Here is a 17,578-nt window from a genome sequence, read left to right as displayed (position 1 = left end):
CCTCCCGCAGTTTGGTCAAACTCATGCTGGTAGCTTCGAGAACACTGTCCAACCATCTCGTCCTCTGCCATCCCCTTCTCCTTGTGCCCTCCATCTTTCCCAACATCAGGGTCTTTTCCAGGGAGTCTTCTCTTCACATGAGGTGGCCAAAGTCTTGGAGCCTCAGCTTCAGGATCTGTCCTTCCAGTGAGCACTCAGGGCTGATTTCCTTCAAAATGGATAGGTTTGATCTTCTTGCAGTCCACGGGACTCTCAAGAGTCTCCTCCAGCACCATCATTCAAAAGCATCAATTCTTCGGCGATCAGCCTTCTTTATGGTCCAGCTCTCACTTCCATACATCACTACTGGGAAAACCATAGCTTTTACTATACGGACCTTTGTTGGCAAGGTGATGTCTCTACTTTTTAAGATGCTGTCTAGGTTTGATCCCCTTCATGGATCACTGCCTTGCCGTGGCGAAGGGGCTTGAAGAACTCTGAGAAGCTATGAACTATGCCGAGCAGGGCACCCAAGATGAACAGGTCATAGTGGAGAGTTTTGACCAAACGTGATCCACCTGGAGGAGGAACCGGCAAGCCACTCCAGTATCCCTGCCAAGAAAACTCCATGGACAAAGACAACAGGCATATAAAAGTTATGGTCATATTGAATCCCGATTCTGTCTTCTGCGGCACCAGCTACCCATCGCTGTTTGGTGCCATCTGCAAATTGGATGAGCATCCCCTCAATTCCTTCATCCAAGGCAGTTATAAAGATGTTGAATAACAGTGGGCCCAGGGCATGTAGAGACCTCACACACATTGATATCTTGCGTTTGGGCTTCTTGTGAGCATCCAGCTCACCACAGTGGGAACACAATGTTGGACTTGATCGGAAGAGCACTGCTGGGTGAGGCTTAAGTTCTAACCATGGCAGGTTCCCATGTATGGTAACTGGAGGCAGAAATGGGCTTGGAAAGAAGATGGCACTGTTTTTATGGCGCATAAGACCCAGCACATCTTATGGTAGAAATTAAAACACGGCAAAGGACACCTACATGGGCTACTTGTGTTTCATCAGCAGGTTAGCTAATGAAATGGATCTATCAGTGCTGTGCCAGTAACAATGTGATAATCAACAATACTGGTGTGATTTAAAAAAATAATAATAAAATTCTGGCTTAGTGAAGGGAAATCTATTTTGCCTCATGTTTCTTGAGAAGCAGAATAGAAAATCAATAGTATCCTGGAAAAGAAAAGAAAATGGCTGAAGAAATATTTTGGCTGCTTACTCAGACAACCCGTAACCACTTTTCCCATTTAAAAGCTTGCCATATGACGTCTTCAGCCACTGAGAGGCAGCCCTTCCTAGTTTATGCCCATGTGGGAACCCAACATGATCACATCCCCACAACCACATGGAAACATGGGAGGCTTGGTAGTCACTGAGTCACTGACAGGCAGATCTAGGTATTATAAATATTTTTCAGTGACCAAAATGAACATGGTTGCCAGTCTCTGCTGAAGGTACAATTACACTTCAGCAGCACTTGTTGAACTTCAGACTCGATAGTTTATAGAATTGTAGAGTTGGAAGGGAACCTGAGGGTCATGTAGTCCAACCCCTGCAATTAAGGGATCTTTTTGCCCAACGCAGAGATCGAACCCACAACCCTGAGATTAAGAGTCTCATGCTCTACGGCATGGGAAGGCAAACTAAGGCCCGCAGGCCGGATCAGGCCCAATTGCCTTCTGGATCCGGCCTGCGGACGGCCCGGGAATCGCCGTGTGGATCACCAGCGTGCGCGTTCTTTCCCTTTCCCTCACACGACGGCGGCAGCGCCTCCTCCCTCCCTCCCTCCTCCTGGCTTCTCCCCGACCTGCCTAGAGGAGGAAGGGGGCTGGGCTTTGTTGGTGTCAGCAGCAGCGCTCGAGCGGGCACCATTTTAAGCAGCCCCTCTCCGGAGCCCTTTCGCACGCCGCTCATCACCTCACTGCCACCGCCGCCAGCCCCTGCCGTTCATAAGACACAGGTGAGCAGCCACCGGGGCTTGTGGTGCTCTTGCATCATTTTCCCTCCCCCCATACAGTCCAGCCCCCCACAAGGTCTGAGGGACAGTGGACCGGCCCCCTGCTGAAAAAGTTTGCTGACCCCCTGCTCTATGGACTGAGCTGTCCCAGGTCAACTCCATGAAGGAACTCCAAGAAGGATAATGGGATTGACCTTGTATTATATGGCTGTTGTGAGGATTATAAAGCACTGTACAGGAAGCACTTTGAATAGTTCAGTGCATGGTACAAATGTTTGTTTTCATTCATTTATTAAGACGACAAACCATAAGGTGAACTTGTCACTGGCCCAGCTCACTTTCATTCTGTAGCGTCTTCATAGCCAAACCCCAGAGGGTCACACTGGAGAAAAATGGTCCTTCACTGTTTCTGTATTCAGCAGAAGACGCACGACTACTCAGCTCACTGCTGCAACCGCTGCCCAGTGTAGTCATGGAAGTCTGAGTCATGGAATTGCCTTCAGATTGCAGAGGTTCCTCCTCAGGGGGTAGATCCACACCTTTATAATAGCATGTCCGATTAGGTCTTTGCTGAGATTTGCAGAGTTTAACAGGATCCAAGCTCAATTTCTGTTGGTTCGCACACTCATTCTGTTGCGCGGTGGGTCGCGCCTTGCGGAATGTTGCCCCAGGGCTGTCAAATTCAGTGGTCGAATTTCCGTTTGGGTGGATGGGAAACTTCACTGACACTGGCAATAAAGTTACGGATATTTCTTGGGCAAATGAGTCTGAGCTCTGGGGCTTCTCAAGTTCAGATATTTCTACTGTCTGGGAAAAGTCATCCAGTGTATTTGGACCACTGCTGCCAACTTTGCAATGGATTTTTTTGTGCCGACGCAGGACAGCAGAGCGACTGAAGCCTTTATTGCAGGTCTCACAGTTATATGGTTTTTCCCCAGTGTGAGTCCGAATATGTCGCCGTAAGTCGCCAGACCCCACAAAGCATTTTCCTGTAAAACAAGAAAGGTTATTTGGAAATGGTATCTCCCAACAGGTATCAGTTGTCTTGTGCATGTGTTACAAATGAATAATTATCATGTCTAAAATACACCGTTTGTATTTATTGGAGTTTGCTGTTACCTGGGTCCCATGTGCTGTTAAATGTGTCCAATTGATGGCATACGCAATAGGTTATAGGAACCTGCTTTTTTTATTAACGCTGCGCTGTCCATCAATTTTACACGTGGTGGAGCATTAATTATTTTGCCCATGAATTATTCCTTAGTTGAAATAATGTATTGTATATCTTTCAGTAACAGATATTACTATTAGATAACTGTGGGATGTATTCAACACAGCACTAAGTTAAAGTCATTCGGGAATATTAGATGATGATGATGATGATGATTAAAATTTGTATACCACCCTTCATCTGAAGACCCCAGGGTGGTTCACAACTGAAAAATACAAAATAAGAATACAAAATACATACTGAAAACCTTCCTTCCTCAGTATAACAATACAGGTGTGAAGAGTTCACCAGGATCCATAATAATACTTCCCGCTTGAAAGTGCGTAACACCTACAATACCGGTGTGTGGGTTCTAACTGGCCCTACCGTCACTGTTGCAACCGCAGACACGTATCCTATCCTTTTCCTGGATATTTGTGCTCCAGGCAAGCTGACTGCACTTCTAGGATCATTCCAGAGTTCAATGGCCTGTAGACACATGTCTGCTAAGGAGATTCATCTTTCTGAGCAATCACTCTAACCAATAGCTACTGCATTGGTTAAATGGCAGTAGCTTCTGTATAGAGAATGTGGTAAATTTATTCCACTGGTGAAATGTTGTGTGTGGAATGCTGTTGCACAAGAGGATGTGTAAGCAAGCTACTGGTAGCTTTGTGTACAACTCACTGTTGCACAATGAGTTTCCAATAACCACAGTTTGGTTGGAGTCCTCTGTTGTACAACACTAAACTCACCTGTCTTCTAATGCAGAAGCCCTTGCGCCAGAAGGCAGCTAAGCTTGCATGCAGCCCTATTGGGGATGGAATTATTTTTATTCTTTAAGCCAAAGCGAAGAGGCTATCATAGGTGGCAAATTCCACAAGAACAAAACATTGCCAAAGCAAAGTCTTATGAATGGGGGGGGGGGGGGGAGCTGCTGAATTCAGTCATCGTTATTTCCGTGCTCAGAAAACCCACAAGAGCAAGAAAGAAGCACTTGCAACCATTTATTTTGTTTTTCCCCAAATTGGGCATGTCCCACTACACTTTGGAAAAGGTGGCTTGTTTTATCTTTAAAGTGGCAATTTGTGGGGGTGATAAATTACATTTTTCAGGGGAGCAAACTCTTATCGGACAGAATGCTTGGTTTAATGATTATTTTAACTGTGTAATGTATTTTGCTCTGTTTTATGCATTTTATTTTTTGGCTACACAAATAAATGATATTCCTATATATAAATTGAAGCACAGACTTACCACAAGCAGAGCAGCTGTACGGTTTCTCTCCTGTGTGTCTGATCCTGTGCTTTACTAACTTTCTGGGCATGTTAAATGATTTTCCACATTCATCGCAGGTGAACACCTTCTCAACTCTATGGTTCTTCTTGTGTTCCTTTAAATTGCTGAAGTTACTAAATCCTAGAAGGACAGAGACACAGGACGGTTGCTCACAGGGTGCAAGCCACAAAATGGCTCCATTACGCCGATGCAGCTCTCGGACATATGGGATGTCACCAGCCCCTTGGACTGACAGGTCTTGTTCCTACTAGTCATGGCACAAGATTGCCAACTGCTGCAGGCTAGCAGGACCATGATTCCAGTTATGGGTGGGGTTTGCTTGGGCTGAGGAGAGACACACCAAGTAGGGGAACCTATGCCACATGGTATATAGCTGACAACAATTTTGTCATCCAGGCCTCTGTGCACCCTGCCCCGTTCTGCCCTTTTAGTGACATGTTTAATGACATTTCAGAGTCACTTCTAGGTTTGGCGCTGCATGTGTGATGGTGCATCATTCTGACGTACATTGATCAGTGGTTGCCTCTAGGGGGCTTGTGAATGAGGTCTATCCACAGACCAGGAACACTGGAAGCTGCCTTGCACTGAGACAGACCATTCTTCCATCTAGCTCATGCCTTATCTACACAGGTTAGAAGTGGCTCTCCAGGCTCCAGCACTCACCTGGAAAAACCAGTAACTGAATCAGGCACAATCTGCATGCAAAGCAGATGTTCCGCTGTTGAACTGTGGCCCATCCCCAACAATTACATCTGGAGGATATGCTCCAACTCACCTCGACCACAAATATCACACAAGTGTGGCTTTTCTCCAGTGTGAATAATGATGTGGCGTTGGACATCTCCAGATGCAGCAAACCTGAAACAGGAATTTAAAAGGTCCCTTCAGTTTGGTTATAAACCTTATACAGTGGTACCTCAGGTTACAGACACTTCAGGTTACAGACTCCACTAACCCAGAAATAGTACCTCGGGTTAAGAACTTTGCTTCAGGATGAGAACAGAAATCGTGCGTCGGCAGCAGGAGGCCCCATTAGCTAAAGTAGTACCTTAGGTTAAGAACAGTTTCAGGTTAAGAATGGACCTCCAGAATGAATTAAGTTCTTAACCCGAGGTACCTCTGTACGCCTTTTCACAGTTGTGCTTCTTATTCTAAAACTGAAAGTGTTGATAAAATCATCTGCACAAGTATGTCAGGCTTCCTAGGAGGAATTGCAGCGCAGCATCGATTTAGCACCTCCACATGGTCTGTCCTTTTCTGGCCCTCATGATGCCACGAATGGAAAGGGCCACGCCTGCAATTCCCACCAGGAGATGATGGTTCAAACAATCACATTCCTGCAGTGCTGTGAGCACATCAGTGGTTTTTCTCGCTCGAAGTTGACCGAATTAGAGCTATGTGTCACAGTGGAAGCTGCTACGCTCAGCCCTCGATTATAATCAAAGCTAAAAGTGCTGGACAGATGCAGCTGTGAAATATAAAGCACCATCTCATGTCAGACGCTGCCAGAAATCCCCTGCAGATATAAATGTTAAAACAGTGCTACTGTGGACTGTTATTTCTCTAGCCAATCATTTAGACTGCATAATATTTCAACTACCGTATTTTTCGCCCTATAGGACGCACTTTCACCCCTCCAAAAATGAAGGGGAAATGTGTGTGCGTCCTATGGGGCGAATACAGGCTTTCGCTGAAGCCTGGAGAGCGAGAGGGGTCAGTGCACACCGACCCCTCTCACTCTCCAGGCTTCAGGAAGCTATCCGCAAGCCTAGGGACCCCGACAGGAAGTCGGGCCGGGCTCCCAAGGCTTGTGGAGAGCTGCCCGAAGCCCGGGTTTCGGGCTGCAGGCTGCTGTCCACAAGCCGGAGCTCCCTAGGCTGCATCCTGAAGCCTGGGGCGTGCTGAGTAGCGCGCCCGGGCTTCGGGCAGATATCCGCAAGCCATGGGAGACCGGCGGGAGTTCCGACCGGGCTCCCTAGGCTTGCGGATAGCAGCCTGTTCTGGGGGCTGGGGTAGCTTGGGCTTCCCCCGCCCCAGCCCCACGCCTGGGGGGAAATAATTTTTTTCCTTTATTTCCCCCCCAAAAAAACTAGGTGCGCCCCATGGGCCGGTGTGCCCTATAGGGTGAAATATACGGGTAACTCAGAAGTTGACATACAGTCTTGCTAAACAGAATGAAGCAATAACAATACTGTAGGTTTTTAACGATACAGTGGAACATTCTGGAGGCCCGTTCGCATCTAGAAGCAAATGTAACTAGCGATGGCACGTCTGCGCACGCGCATGTCACTTTTCGCCGCTTCTGTGCATGCGTGTGACGTCATTTTGAGCATAAGTGCATGCGCCGAAACCCAGAAGTAACGTGCTCTGTTACTTCCGGGTTGCCGCGGAGCGCAACTCAAATGCACTCATCCCGAAGCACATTCAACCCGAGGTGCGACTGTATTGTTAAAAATGAAAAAGAAGAAAAGGAGATACACAACCCCAACCTCCATGTATATATTGAGGTTCAACAAATTCTAGAGCAGCTAATGCAGTAATGTAACAGACATCACATTCCCAAAGTGTTTGGAGGAATCAAAACGGCCAATGAGCTCAAGAACTTCTTTTTCTCAACTCCCACTCCGACCTCAACAAAAGACCTCCTGATGTCCTCAAACCCATTTCTGTGACTAGAAAACTGCATTCTGAGCAATTCCCTCCCAAACCAGGATCAAAAACCACAATTCAACCCTGTTGTGCAATTGTGGTTTGAAACCACCACATCCATTTGAAAAGGTTTAAGACAATGAGGAAGCCGCCATTAAAGGCAGACAAGTGTTGCACAGTTTGGCAGGCTGGGAACAGGACACCCGAATGCATCCCTGTACTGTATCATAATAGTATTTTATGAGCTCCACAGTTATAAAAACTTTTTACCACATGTCCACAAATAGAACAATTTTGAATGGGCATTTTAAAAGAGATCTCTCAGGTTACAGCTCAGGCAATCCCACTGGACTGTCCTTAGACCTGTGGGTATAGGACGGTATACAAGTTTAATAAATAATAATAATAATAACTCTGAGACTATTATATATATATGAATAATATGGACCAATTAAGAAGTAAAGAATTAAAAACACATCTATTAACAGCAGCTAGAACGGTAGTAGCCAGAACCTGGAAAACCTTACAATTAATGAATATTTATTGTTTTATCATTGGCATGGAATATAGTCTGGCAAACAGCTGTAACGGAAACGTTGTCACAAAAATCCCAAGGGGAGTGGGAAAAAAAGATTATATTTACACTATATGGCATAATTTTATTAGATATACAAATAAAACAACATACGGATGAGAAATACCTGCAATATATATTGCAATATGGTTTAGAACTTCTTAACGTAAATCAACTGCTCAGTGTGGTAATACTCATGAGCTCATTCCTATTATTCTATATTTTCCAAGTTGATTTATTGAAGAATTCATTGAACTGGTTTACTGTAACTACCTCATTATTATGTACTGTCCTGTAAAATAATATGTTTAGCATTTTACTCCCCTCTAAAGACCTGTTTTCAGTCATGTTTTATGATTTATGCGTGCACAATTTTTTAATGCAAAAAATAAATACACGTTTTAAAAAAACATAAACAAAAGGCAAACCTTTTCCCACAGATTTCACAGATGTACGGTTTTTCACCCGAGTGCCGCCGTAAATGCGTTTGAAGATTACCTGCCTACAAAGAGAAGAAACACTTTTAGCAGCCGAACTAACCAAACAGGTGATATTGGTAAAAGTTTACGACTGGAAATGAGGATTGCACTTTACTGAACTATGACACTTCCAAAACAACGTCTTCTGCTAGTAGGATCAGTGCTGCTATTTAGACTACACTGGGGATCGCCAAACGTTTGGTCCAGCGGGCGCATGTTGAATTTTGAGAGAATGCTAGGGCCTCCCCAGTCACAAAGTGGCTGCCAAGGGGGCATAACACAAAAACAGAACAAGAACAGTCATGCGGAAGCTTTGCCCATAATTCTGTTTCCATACAAGAAATTGCTGAACCCGTTGAATATTCCATACAGCTGTTAAAGGCACAAGAACTCTTCCCTCCCTCCTCATTGTCAACCCTAAGCCAAGGCCTGCCATCCTGTTCCCTTTTTTATCTGGGAGCAAGCCCCATTAATCACAAAGACTTACTTCTGAGTAGACATGTAGGCAGTTGTAGCTCAAGTTAAGTATACTGTAAATTCTAAATGCGTGCCTGCTCTTTAACTCGCGCATGGCAGGAGACATGCCTAAGTTTCTGTGCAAAGTTTTCACATTTGCCTTTTTGGAGGAGAAAGATTATTTTTAACACCCACCCGCACCTCTCGTGTAGCAGTATTTGCAGGAAATAACTCCTAGGAACTACCATACCTCAAGCCACAGAAATATTCATTGTGGTTGCTAGAAAGGAAGGAAGGAAGGAGGAAGGAAAACTACGGAGATTCCCATGCTTGGAAAACGAACAAGTTCAATGAATGGAGGGGGAACAAGAGCAGTTTAGGAACCCAGAGATTCCTACTGCCTGGTGCCAAACCAACTCACATATCAATCACCGCTCTGCCTTTAGTCACTGGACAAAAACGCTGGCAGGCAGGAGCAGCCAGGCTGGTTTATTTCACAGAAATCACTTAGAAGGGTACCTACACGAGGGCTGACATATGTTTGGATTCTCCCAGACATTAATAGGATTTCAAAGGCAGAATTGATGTCCGGGGGAATTTCCGAAAGGTGGCACTTTGTCCTGGATCTTAGGCAAATCTATCTAAAAATTGTGGTTGGTATTTTATTTTATTTATTTTTTTGCAAACTTTGGGGTTTGTCTTTAAAAGCTCAACAATCTGGGGGCTTTCCCTAAAACTTTCCTCAACAACTTTCGGGCTGTCCTGGTTTTTACTTTTTGAAATATGGCAACCCTAATCTACATGTTTTGTTTCAGAATTTACTTTCTAGGAGGACTAGAGACTTACTTTTTTTAAAAAAAAGTAAAGCTCAGAGTCTAGACCCCCTTCCCTGGGGCACCAATGAAGGCTTTTGCAGACACCGTGCCATCCGCAGGCACCAGGTTGATGATCCAAAGACGTAAAGGTAAAGGACCCCTGACAGTTAAGTCCAGTCATGAACGACTCTGGGCTTGCGGCACTTATCTCGCTTTACTGGCCGAGGGAGCCGGTGTTTGTCCACAGACAGTTTTTCATGTGGCCAGCATGACTAAGCCGCTTTTGGCAAACCAGAGCAGCACACGGAAATGCTGTTTACTTTCCCGCCGGAGTGGTACCTATTTATCTACTTGCACTTTGACGTGCTTTCGAACTACTAGGTCGGCAGGAGCAGGGATCGAGCAATGGGAGCTCACCCCGTCGCGGGGATTTGAACCACCAACCTTCTGATTGGCAAGCGCAAGTGGCTCAGTGGCTTACATCACAGCACCACCCGTGTCCCTAGTCCAAAGACTAGAGGCTGGCAATTTTCTTGAGCCGAAAGAGGTACCAACATGTATTGTGTGTACACCAGAGGGGAAAACTCCCTGGCTCCTCCCTTACACCAGAGCATTATTGTGCTTTTATTTGAAGTTATGGGCAAGAAGAGGTTTCTCAATCTCTTACCTCCATGAAAAGCCCCTTGCTGGGACTTGTTTACCTCCTTTGCCATAGGGGAAGGGTCAACTCTAGAGCAAGGGGACAGTGGCATCATTGTACCAGCTCTCAGAGCCCCAAGTGCAATCGTATGATACAATCTGAATTCCGCTCAGAGGTTTGGGGTTTGAAACACAAAAATAATAAAAGGATCATATTTAGGACTGAGAAATTAGCTGGAGCTGGATTTCATGGACCTAATGTTTTGCAGACCTGAATATCTTGGATGACTAATGCTCTCAAAAACATCTCAGCATTAAGCTCAAGGAGGATGGGGAACAGAAAAGTGTTGATTTTTTTAAAATATTAAAGAGATGGAAAACATTCTTCCCCACAGTTCCTACAGGACTACACATACTGCAGTGTGAGTGAGTGATCGTGGACTTGGTGGGTGGCGTGTCAACAAAGGGAGACTCAAACACCTACCTGTGAAAAACATTTGCCACAAACGTTACATTCAAATGGCTTCTCACCTAAAAGAAGAAGCAATAATGTTTTCTGCTGTACAGAAGTTTGAAACTGGCATATCAACAAAATTCGGAACAGTTGCCAGCAAGCTATATTTTACAGTAAGCTACTTTGCTTAACTATAATGCATAAACGCCTGAGCACAGAATTTTCACAAAAGCTTGAAGAACAGCTCGAGAGCTGCTTCCCAATTAATGGCTTGTTGATTTTTTGCTCAACAGTACTAATTATTTCTGCATGTTAAGATGTAAAATTATTGACATGTATAAAAGTGAAAATCAAAAATAAAATAAGAAGAAGATCCCTCCATTTAATAATGAAGGTGGTTTGCCTCAGGCTGACACACATCACAGAATAGTGTCTCCTTAATAGATGCGATTGGAAATCTCTTCTGAACAGGAGAGCTTTGTGTGTGTGTGTGCACAGGAGCTTCAAGCTTCCACAATAAGTTAGAATGAAGGAAGCATCTTGAAGTCATTTTACAGCCATTTCCTTCCACATACACCAAGTAGTCATTTTGCTTTTTAACTCTTTGATCAACTGACAGGTCTGAATTCTGGCATTTCTCAGCCAAACAATAATCAGGGATTTCTGGTTCACTTTACTTATTTTTTTTTTAAAGAAATGACGCAACGCAAAATTTATGCATTTTTTGAAATATTTGCGCATCATGGTAAGCCATAATTAATGTTTACCCAGGAATGTGCAAATGGCTTTGGGTACTTATTTGCAAACCAAAATCCTTGGCTTAGTGTTCTATATCCGAACCAGGGACTGTGATTTATTTCACTCCAAGCAAACTAGAACAAGAAGCCAAGGTTTGCTGTTGGCCTACCAACCAAGGTTTGCAGATAAACTACGATCACTGGCTTGGATGTAATGCTTAGCCAAGGATCAGGGTTTGTTGCTCCCACTTCCAGAAGGGTAATGCAGATAAATTATTTTACCGGATTGCTTTAGCAGTCACCTTCTAATCAACTAAACATTACTTAATTGTTTGAAAGCCCTAAGCAATTTTTATATGCACTGGGCACAAAGCTAACCAGGTTTAAATTCCACTCACCTTGAGGGGGGGAAATAAGCACAGGCGTCACTTTTCTCTTGAAATCAACAGGCCCTCTCTGAGTGCTTATCCTAGCTTGAGCATACCATCTATAAAATATTATGTACCTTACAAATAGTGCCTCACCATTATTTAGGTAATGGCTGGTATTCCTATCTTACTTTGTTTCTGCTTGCAGCACCTCTGAAAACCCCCCTAAGGAAGCTCAATACTGTTGTTTTAGTAAGGTGTGACAGGAGGTGAGATGACTTACAACATGAAATGTTTACTCAGAAGTAACTCCTACTGCATTTAATGGGACTTACAACTAAGTGGGCACAGAACTATAATCTTCAGCAGCCTTCCACGTCCCCTGGGAAGCTGGGATTTGCAGGCAAGCCTCCCTGATCCTAAAAACAGTCCCCCGTCTGGTGGGATGACCTGATTCCATAAGCATTTTAGCCTCACTGTAAAAGTGACAGAGTCAGATCACACTGGCAGAATGGGAAAAGGAAAATATAGGAAGCAGCATTTTTTTACAAACTGCTATCTTTTCCTTTGCAATAGTTTTCTTTTGCAGGTGTTAATAAACATAAATATCAGACACAGACTAGCCATCACGTTGCTTTTATAAGGGACACACATAACTATATGGCAAAGATTAAATATACAGCCTGGTTTTCCACTGAAAGCACATTTGATGGGTTGGCCTTACCAGAGTAGCAGGTGCCCTGTGCCCTTTCAGCTGCAAAGACTAGATTCTATCTGCCTTTTGGTTTTGTAATGAATAATTAGCCTAGAAATGTCAATGACTGTACCTGTATGAGACCTTATGTGCAGCTCCAGATTGCTCGGGTGTTTAAAAGCTTTCCCACACAATGAACAAGGATACTGCCTCTCCGGCAGGAAAGTCGGTAACTGGCCACCTGCCTCAGAAGCTTCCTGAGATGCCTCAAGTTCAACATTTTCCTCCAGGCATTCTGAACTCACTAGACGTTTAACTTCTTTTCCTTCAGGAGCATCAGCATTTGCCCTTTTTGTGCTGCTTTGGCTTTCCACCTCACTTTCCCTTGCAAACTCTCCATCAGCAATTTTAAGCACAGAAGATTGTTCGGGGGACTTTTGAGACCTTAGAAAATTCAGTTTTTTAAGATGTATGGCCTTTTTAAGCCTCATCTCTTTGACTGGCTGTAAAGATGCGCCTTCCGATTCTTGATCCTCGGGACACTCATTTAAGGGCTGAACCAGAAAGTTTGCTGGTAAGTTATCAGGTGATTCCAAAACACATTCAGAAGGACCAATAGTGCAGGGTGGTGCATTTTTGGCCGGGCTTTCTTCTGCAGAGGGACTGAAATCAAAAGATGGCTCTGCTGATCTCCTGTTGCTGGGACAAGTGGTTTGCTTGTAGAACTGTTTGCTATAAAAGTTACGAAGTTTGTAATGACAATTTGGCTGTTTAAGTGAGAGATCTGTGCAATTAGCCTCCACGGAACCCTGTTTCTCTTGGTTTCCATCACCAGATGAGACGTGAGGTGAAACAGGCTGCGGCCCATGGGGGTTATAGTTATCCAAGACTTTACATGGCTCCACAGTCGATGAACATCCACGCAGTAAACTAGCGCCATAACTCTCCCCATTTGTATCTTCAGCCAAAGCGTTTTGCAAGGAGAAGGCATTGCCACAAGGCTCACCGACTGGCTGCTCGACACCCGTGGGGCTTTTCAAAAAGGTGCGGCATATGTTCAAAACATTCTGCACCTGCAGACACTGTGCAATATCCAATAACGTTTGCACATTGTCCTGATTGAGTTCAAGATGAGATGTATACATGTAGTCCAAGATCTGGCCAATGCCGCCGACATTTTTAATATCCAAGTACAACACATCATTCTTCTGACCTGAGGAATTTTGGAACAGGGTCCTAGGAGAGAAAAAGCACAACTCTTTAAAATGCATACACGTATTTAAAACGGCCAGTCCTCATAGCAAAAATATATGAATAATATAGTAATTTAGGCTACAACACACAAACATTCTGGATGCTGTAGGAGCCAACTCCTAGGGGCTGGGGGTGTGTCTTTGCCCCTAACAAAATATTTGAGGGGGCTGCCCCCCCACGTTGATGGGCATTGCCATTCAAATGATGTGACTGATTATGTGGGGCAGGGTTTACCTGCCCCCATATTTTATTTAAGTTGGCACCCCTGTTGTACTGTAAGTATTTTCAGAATCTAGTCAATATAATTATCAGTCAATCCATCCATCCATCGTCAGTTCTCACACACAGTGACACACACACAGAGGAGTGTGTCAAAAGTGTGTGGGGCTATCACAAGCCTCATTGGGATTGTGAGAAATATCCATGTTTATTAACCAGTGACATCATATGTGCCAAGCATCGATGTCTGGCCCAATTTCCATGTCTACACTTTTCACTTGTTTCCTAGACCTGTGTGTATCAGCACAACTACTTTATAAGAAAAATAACACTCCTATATATTTCTGGAACACAATTCTATACATGGCAAAGTTTGTGGCCTAAACTGCACTGTTAATTGCTTTCACTGAAGTGTTTTCATTAACATACCTGAAGTACTGGCTGAAAGCAGCTAACACATTTTTATGTGCTTTGAAACAAACACCTTTGACCACCAACATGCAGTCACAGAGAAGGCCTTGAATGCGTTGCTCATGTAGCTGCTGAAGAAGGTGACAGCTGTGGCTCGCAACAGCATCCATGCTGGGATATGCCTTAATTGCCTAAAATAAAATAAAAAAGACATAGCATCTCAGGAAGCAGAGTTTTGTGTATACAGCGCACTGGCGTCAATAAAGTAACGTTTTATAATAGATTTACTACATGCAAAATGGCATATGTTAAATTACTTATAAAACAATTTCTTAATCCAAAATTTTAAAAGGTTTCCTATTTTACAAAATGCTGTCCATATGCAAACATAACAGAGCACTTGTGCATGCCTCTGACAAATGCTTAGAGAGAGATTAACAGCCATCTCAAATTCTTTCCCTGCCCAGCATTGATCCTGTGCACAATGCAGAGAGACTGAACCAAAGGGTGACATTTTCAGCACTTACAAGGAAATAAAGTGCCACTAAATTAAACAGATGTGAGCAGATGTTCGAGAGCCATGCAAGTTGCAATAAGGGAGGACAGAAACAATCCCGGCGAGCCTGGAAGTAATAATATTGCAGCGTAAGTCACTTAAGTACATTGCCAAAGCATAGTGCACATGCTTCTGGAGGATGGGGAGGCCAAGGGGATGTTGCCGCAAATTGGAAGGAGCAGCATGCCTACGACACGTTGTGGAACCAGTCCTGCGTCAATGAGTAGCAACAAGGGCGGCAATATTTAATCAGCGAAATGGTTAGATGCACAATTTGAAGAGCCTTTTACTCAACTAAAAGGATATTCCCAATTAATTTTAAAGTATCTATTTTAAGGACAATCGCTTCTAAGAAGTGCAGATGACAGGCACTGTTTCAAAAGAGGAGTCTCCTGTTTTCCCATGCAGGGAAGTCAGTGAGTGTGCAGCAGCACACCTCAACTAGCGTATAGCGCATGGCTAACATTTCAGGAGGAAGGTGGACATTTGCAGCTGCCTTCAGGTCTCCTCCTGTGAGGCAGGAATAAGCCAATAGACATGTGGACTGTCCCTGGATCAAGTGACTTTTCTTCATGCAGTTCTCAATGCTCTTAACCCAGCTCAAGGTTGTCATCTGAACCACCCAAATATTTAACTGATAATCAATGATACTCAGTCCATCATGGGGGGGGGGGGGGAGAGCAACCTTGCCCCAAAATGGCAACATTCCATTTTGGCAACTGCAACCTTGCTTTAAGGTTTAAAGGTTTTTAAGGTTTAAAGGTTTAAGGTTTTTGCTTTAATTTGGCACTGAGCTTATACAGTGGACGCTCGGGTTGCAAACGTGATCCATACAGGAGGCATGTTTGCAACCCGCAGTGCTGCGTCTGTGCACACGCGGGTTGCAATTCGGCGCTTCTGTGCATGTGCAAAGCGCGATTTAGTGCTTCTGTGCATGCGCCAAAATCCGGAAGTAACCCGTTCCGGTACTTCTGGATTTTGGTGCATCCGTAACCCGAAAACGCACAACCTGAAGCGTCTGTAACCCAAGGTATGACTGTATACCTGAGTTTCTAACTCTGCCCACAGGGTCTCTGCCCGAGATCCCAAGATGTTTAAAAACTGAAATTGGCAAAGGAGAGTTTGCATGACATCTAAAAATGCGCCTGTGCATTGTGAGTGATGGGACAGGGGTGGGGGTGGGGATGCTAGAGAAGGGAGGCAAGTTGTCTCATCCTTCAGTTCTCTGCAGACTTAGCTGAACATTTGTTTCACTGCACCTAGCAAGCCTCACTGCCCGGTAAACACGCACAGGTTTAGGCTGCAAGAAGTCCAGCCAGCAGGTAAGGCGGGCAGGCACCTGTTTTCCTCGCCTCTGCTCCTGCGCCTTAACGGCAGCTCTCCACGACTCTTCCACTTCCCGGTCACATTTGTCCAGACTTTATGCTGCTGCTGCTGCTCTTGTGGCAGAGCCTGGCTGGGCTGTTTTGTGCATCGCTTGTCAGCATTTTAATGCCATCGCCCAGACGAAGGAAGCTTTCCTCGGCACCTGAGCGGCATGCCGGGGCAAAGCGCAGCCCGCACCTGGCATTTGCCCGGCAGTGAATCTGTGGCGGGCTTTCAGGTGGCACCCCAAAGTCGAGGCTGGAGCTGCCCTGAACACCAGACCTCGGCGGCTCCTCGCCGGCTCTCCTCCTCAAGGCAAAATCCTCGCAGGCATTGCAGGCGAGCGCGAGCGGGCAGGAGGGATCTTGGTCGGCAGCAGCTTCCTGTCGCGTCACGGCGGCCCCTTGGGCAAACTCGGGCATAGACTCCCGCCTGCCCAGACTCCCGCATTCAATGGCGCGCGGCCTCTTTGCAGGCTGCTGCTTTGTCGGAAAGGGATTTCCTCTCTCGGCTCCTGCTCCCCCGGAGCAGGGGAGCCTCCCAAGGGCCTTTGGCCGAGTCCCTCTGGCTCGGGGCTGCCTCTCCCTCCCTCCCTGGAGGTGCCACCCCCGCGGGCTGAGCCCCGGCCCTTCCGCAGGCCAGAAACCCAGCAGCGCCACTTGAGGGCCTGGGAGAGGCTGGCGTGTTTAAATCGAGGAAGCACTTGAAGCTCCCCAACCTATTTTCCGCAAGGCCCTTGTCCGGCTGGGCAGGAGCGAGAGCTGCCCATTAGCAGCGGGGAGATTGTCTATATAAACCCACCCAAATGTCGGAGCAAAGAGAGAAATCCCATGTCCTTTGCTCTTCGAGTGAAATGCCTTTCTTTTTGTTCGGGGGGGGGGGGGTTGAGCGAGAGATGACTCTTCTCACAGTCCGTTGAGGCTGCGTGCAAAGTCTGCGGGCGAGTAAAGCGCCCTGCGCTGGATCTGCTGCGCTGGGAGAGGCGCCGCGGGGGCGGGTCCGATGGCCGCATGCAGGGCTGGCAGGGTTCTCGCCAGGGGACTTTGGGGGGAGTGAAAAAAGTCCGCCCTCTTCCTGCCGGGCCTGCACTGCAGGGGTGTCGCCGCTCTCTCCCCCCCCCCCCCCCAGCCTGCGGGGCTTCAGCCATGGCTGGCGACAGAAGAACAGCTGAACGGGACCTCCTCGTGGTTCCTTTGCTGTATTTCTCAGGATTTCGGCCTCGCCCTGGTCCGCAACTGGCGGCCTTACTTGCAGACCGGACCTAAGCTGCCGCCTCTCCCTCCCTGCTGCCAATGCACGGGCAAAAGAAATGTGATTTAAAATAAATGTTTAGGGCTTTGACTCTTCCTCCACCCCCACGCCCATTTTAAATGTAAAATCAGCCCTAATG

At 45.8% G+C, this 17,578-nt stretch overlaps 1 protein-coding gene across 3 annotated transcripts; it reads right to left on the bottom strand.

Annotated features, from left to right (window-relative positions):
• Nucleotides 1-2,283: 2,283 nt before the first annotated feature.
• ZBTB49 (zinc finger and BTB domain containing 49) lies at nucleotides 2,284-17,007 on the bottom strand. Of its 3 annotated transcripts, none has more exons than XM_077934536.1 (8): nucleotides 16,115-17,007; nucleotides 14,286-14,458; nucleotides 12,517-13,619; nucleotides 10,615-10,661; nucleotides 8,170-8,243; nucleotides 5,294-5,376; nucleotides 4,477-4,638; nucleotides 2,284-2,998 (listed from the first exon to the last, which is right to left on the bottom strand). In XM_077934536.1, the coding sequence occupies exons 2-8, from the start codon at nucleotides 14,435-14,437 to the stop codon at nucleotides 2,331-2,333; spliced, it is 2,289 nt and encodes a 762-aa protein (XP_077790662.1). In that variant the 5' UTR covers nucleotides 14,438-14,458; nucleotides 16,115-17,007; the 3' UTR covers nucleotides 2,284-2,330. The 3 variants fall into 3 exon arrangements, with proteins under 3 accessions (XP_077790662.1, XP_028599399.2, XP_077790663.1); XM_028743566.2 differs by having other exon boundaries at nucleotides 16,163-17,007; XM_077934537.1 differs by lacking the exon at nucleotides 16,115-17,007 and adding an exon at nucleotides 14,795-15,469.
• Between the last annotated feature and the right edge of the window lie 571 nt (nucleotides 17,008-17,578).

This window comes from Podarcis muralis, chromosome 9, assembly GCF_964188315.1.
Source record: "Podarcis muralis chromosome 9, rPodMur119.hap1.1, whole genome shotgun sequence".
In the NCBI taxonomy this organism is placed as follows: domain Eukaryota; kingdom Metazoa; phylum Chordata; class Lepidosauria; order Squamata; family Lacertidae; genus Podarcis; species Podarcis muralis.
Note: the sequence above shows the minus strand (reverse complement) of the source record. Positions and strands in the feature narration are given on the sequence as shown.

Excerpts from the sequence above, each read along its gene's own strand:
- ZBTB49 (XM_077934536.1), bottom strand. The coding sequence starts at position 14,437 with ATGGATGCTGTTGCGAGCCACAGCTGTCACCTTCTTCAGCAGCTACAT. Across the intron at positions 13,620-14,285 it reads GCTTTCAGCCAGTACTTCAG|GACCCTGTTCCAAAATTCCT; the intron begins GTATGTTAATGA and ends TTTCTCTCCTAG. Across the intron at positions 2,999-4,476 it reads GTACAGCTGCTCTGCTTGTG|GAAAATGCTTTGTGGGGTCT; the intron begins GTAAGTCTGTGC and ends CTTGTTTTACAG.